Genomic DNA, 4,250 nt, shown 5'->3' with positions numbered 1-4,250 from the left:
GAAGTTTATAATGCTTTGGTCAGCCGCTTCGATGGAGCCGGATCGTCTTCGTCCCGTCGTAGGAAAGAGCAACTGATTCCTTCAATACCCGGATGCCCGGTGTTCTCTTGTTAGCATCTCGCCTGCATGCTTTGATAACGACAATACAGGAGCATGTACCGGGCCACTCGCGTCTACCTGCCTGCACCTGGCGGGTACCACCCCGTCATCGACTGATATAAGAGGGCGGATGACCATGCCAAACACTGCTGCAGGAGTCCTCGAGGAGCCCTTCAGTATCTTTGCCATATCGAATTTAAGTTTTTCAGATATTAAAAACATCTGGATCGTGGATCGTGACGACACCCAACGGTTGCAAATAGGACTCCATTTTAGCGGATATGATGCCGCACGGGAGGCTCCATTAAATCAGGGGCATGGGCCAGGATTTAGGGCGTATCTGGCCTAGGCCGACCTGCGACATCCCTGTAACCTGAATGGACTTTTTCTCTTTCTCTTGACCGTCCTGTCTCTCGACGGGCATCCCGAGTTACCATCAGCAACAGCAACCCATCAGATCACTGCTTGGAAAATTTCATCCAGTTCCCGAAAATCAACGGCCATCCCGCTCTCTGGTCGTCCTGTCCGTTTATCGAATCTGAATCCACAGATCATGAACAGGATGACGAATTCACGACAGACCGACTCCATCTCCTCCCAAACATTCAGCAATCAGTCATGATTGATAAGCTGATGCGATAAAGGCCCGGTGTCGGTGCCGTCTGGAACTGCTTCGCTTCCATGGAGTTTTACAACGCTGGTGCTACCTCTCTGCTCTCACAAAGGGATTTCGATATCCCGGTACTCACAGGATTTCACAATTGGTCGGAGCCGAGCCAGTCTCGGCCTGGGAATGTTTGAATTGTTCCTGATGATGGCGACCATTGAAGATCCACCTTCCTACCGGTGGGATTCCCTGTTGGGTGATCCTTTTTCCCCCTTGTGCACTGCACTAGGAGGGAAAAAAAATCCTATGTGGGACCATTGATCCTTCGAGGCTCGGATCCGTCATGGTTTTCGCCGAGATCTCTGTCTTTTACATCTTGTTATATTATTCCCTCCCTCCACCAAAGATGGCTAAAATGTCATTGTCGGTGAAGATAAGCTCTCTCGCACTTGGTCTCCCGAGCTAAGGTCATAACAGTGTATAGTGAAGCATTTCCGAACGATCTTGCTGTCCACTTCAAAGCCCTTTGACTTCGTGTTGACGGGAAGGTGCTGTTAGCTTGACCGGAATACGACTCGTCCCCTGGGAAGGAACCGAAGGCAACGCACGAGAGCAGCAGGAAATCCAGTCCGGGTCGCACTTGCTCTACGGGAGCATAGTTTGCTTGGAAGAGAAAAGCAAGGCAGTCGATAACCACTCCGACAATCACTGCACATAGCCGGCTCTGGCCACGATGTCAGCAACACCACGCCTTTCGTCTGGCGGACACCACCCGGCCGACCTCAATACCACCGAAGGCTTGTACCGCGAGAAGGGAGTGGACTCATTGAGTCCATCATCAGAAGGGGAGATGGAGGAAACCGATCTCGAACATGCGGCAGCAGCACAAGGCCGACGCGATGATTATCTGGCCCGCACCCAATCCCAAGCACACTCCTTCCTGGCGCCCAAGCTCTCGCTGCCTCACGAGATCGCTTTCGTGGGCATCACCTGCTGCGCCCAGCTCACCATGCAGGCGTCTATGGGACCCTCACTCAGCATCGGCCGGGAGATCGGAAGGGAATTCGGCGTCACGTCTGCTGCGGACGTTGCTTGGTATTTGGCTGCCTACTCCTTGACAATCGGCACCTTTATCCTCATCTGCGGCCGCTTGGGTGACTTGTTTGGGTACAAGAGGATGATGGTCATCGGGTACACGTGGTATGCGGTTTGGACCATGATCTGTGGATTGTCGGTGTATTCGGACTCGGGGAATATCATGATGATTGTGTGCCGTATGTGTTTTGTCTCCTTTCCCCTTTCCAAACTCGTACAAACGCATGAAAATACTGACTACATGACACAGGCGCTTTCCAAGGCATAGGGCCTTCCATCCTCCTTCCCAACGGTCTCGCCATCCTGGGCGGTAGCTACCCCGACGGTCCACGCAAGCACATGGTTTTCGCCCTCTTCGGCGCCATGGCCCCCGGCGGAGCCACGCTGGGCTGCGCCATGGCCGGCGTCTTCGAGCTTGCCTGGTGGCCCTGGGCCTTCTGGTCGTTCGCCATCGCGCTCCTCTTCCTCGCCGGTGCCGCGCAGTTCATCATCCCCGACAGCGTCGACGCCCATACAGCCAGCAGCTCCTTCGTCGACAAGCTCAAGCAACTCGACGTTATCGGCGGCACCGTGGGCGTCGCGGCCCTGATCCTCATCAACGTAGCATGGAACCAGGCCCCGATCGTTGGCTGGACCGAGCCGTACACGTACGTCCTGCTCATCGTCGGCATCCTCCTCGTCCCCCTCTTCTTCTGGATCGAACTCCGCTGGTCCTCCTACCCGCTGCTCCCCCTCGACGCCCTCAAGTCAGGCGACATCGCCTTCGTCCTCGGCTGTCTGGCCTGCGGCTGGGGCTCCTTCGGCACCTGGCTGTTCTACAACTGGCAATGGTTCCTCGAAATCCGCGGCGATTCCGGGTTAATGACGACCGCTTACTTCTCCCCGGTCGCTGTTTCGGGCGCGATCGCCGCCGTGGTAACTGGTATCGTGCTAGGCAAGATCGGCCCCGCGTGGACCATCCTGTGCGCCATGTGCGCCTTCTTTACGGGTAACATGCTGCTCGCCACCCGCCCGCTGGAGCAGAACTACTGGATCCAGAGCTTCCTGACGGTCGTCATCACCCCGTGGGGCATGGACATGATTTTCCCTGCGTCGACGGTGATTCTTAGCAATGCGGTGGGGAGGAGACATCAGGGAATCGCGGCGAGTTTGATCAACACGGTGGTGAACTATAGTATCTCGATTGGACTAGGGTTTGCGACGACCGCGGAGGTGTATGTGAATAAAGGGGGCACTAGCAAGGAGGAGTTGCTGAAGGGGTACAGGGCGGCTTGCTGGGTGGCGGTGGGGTTGACGGCTTTCGGGCTGGTGTTGAGTGTGGTGTATCTGGTGGTGGATATTAGGAAGAATAGGAGGGTTGGGAAGGCGGTGATGGAGGAGGGGGAGGAGGGTAAGCGGTGAATGTGGTGATGGGTGCAGGTAGGTATAAGATGATGACATGATGTGGGATATCCGATTACGATCTCGACGAAAATGAGCAAGAATATGGGCAGAAGATTAATGTTTGGTTAAACTCGGTCAGAATTGATACCCAGAGCAGAGGCAGAGGGCCCCATGTACCGGAGGATGAAACAGATAGGTATAGCACAGGGCAAGTCAAACACGAGATGAGAAGTAGTATAGGTTAGACCCAAATTTAGACCATCTCAAACTTTTTGAACGCCCTTGGTCACCCTCAGTTTCAGAGAAGGTGCTCGCTCGCTGCAGGATCAAGGTAGGCTTGCTCACAACGGCTAGCAGTAATTGATTGTTGGCCATGATGCAAGACAGCCCGATGTTCAACCACTGACCCAGCGAGTGCAACTGGAATTGCCTTGCTCACAATAGCATCTTGCTCTGCTATCTCAACTTTAACTCCCTCACAAAACGTAAGGCTACCTTCTAGGTATGTATGCTCGATGTCACACTCGATGAGGTACCCATAGAGCTAGTCGTGTAGCCATTCAAACAAAGGGTCAAGAGGGAAGCAGCCATCCACCATTCCAATGCCCACATGTCAAATCAATATCATAATCCTGGCAAAACAAGTCCCGTCGCCGGTGACGTCCAAGGTTTATTTGCAACCTATCTCGGCTTGTCCATATTCATGCTTGTACTACCTCTCACTGCCTTTCAGTGCCTTTCTCTCACATACATAGGTAAGTAAGCAAGTCACTCCGGGACTCACCCGAGCTGCCACAGGGTGGTAGCTGTGGCCTTGCCTATATAGCGTAGTATGCACTTCGAGTTCTGCCTTGCAAGCAGAATATCGTTTACTTTCGGTAGTTTGGCGGACTTGGCCATGGTGCACGCCTGTCCCTGTCATCTGAGCACCTTATTCTAACAAAAAAATTGGACCAGTGTCCTCAATCGAATTCCCCATACCCAAACTCATACCTCTCTCTAGCGTATGCTTGTTGGGTAATCGGATACATAACCAGAACAACAAAGAACACTTTGGGCTATCTGT

At 53.6% G+C, this 4,250-nt stretch overlaps 1 protein-coding gene across 1 annotated transcript; it reads left to right on the top strand.

Moving 5' to 3' along the window:
- The first annotated feature begins 378 nt into the window (after nucleotides 1-378).
- On the top strand, nucleotides 379-3,446 carry SMAC4_00705 (uncharacterized protein). The gene is made up of 2 exons (XM_003349769.2): nucleotides 379-1,980; nucleotides 2,052-3,446. The coding sequence occupies exons 1-2, from the start codon at nucleotides 1,440-1,442 to the stop codon at nucleotides 3,200-3,202; spliced, it is 1,692 nt and encodes a 563-aa protein (XP_003349817.1). The 5' UTR covers nucleotides 379-1,439; the 3' UTR covers nucleotides 3,203-3,446.
- Nucleotides 3,447-4,250: the final 804 nt, after the last annotated feature.

The sequence above is a fragment of the Sordaria macrospora genome, chromosome 7, assembly GCF_033870435.1.
Source record: "Sordaria macrospora chromosome 7, complete sequence".
NCBI lineage: Eukaryota > Fungi > Ascomycota > Sordariomycetes > Sordariales > Sordariaceae > Sordaria > Sordaria macrospora.
The sequence above is the reverse complement of the archived record's forward strand: the minus strand, read 5'-3'. Positions and strand labels throughout refer to the sequence as shown.

Excerpts from the sequence above, each read along its gene's own strand:
- SMAC4_00705 (XM_003349769.2), top strand. The coding sequence starts at position 1,440 with ATGTCAGCAACACCACGCCTTTCGTCTGGCGGACACCACCCGGCCGAC. Across the intron at positions 1,981-2,051 it reads TATCATGATGATTGTGTGCC|GCGCTTTCCAAGGCATAGGG; the intron begins GTATGTGTTTTG and ends TACATGACACAG.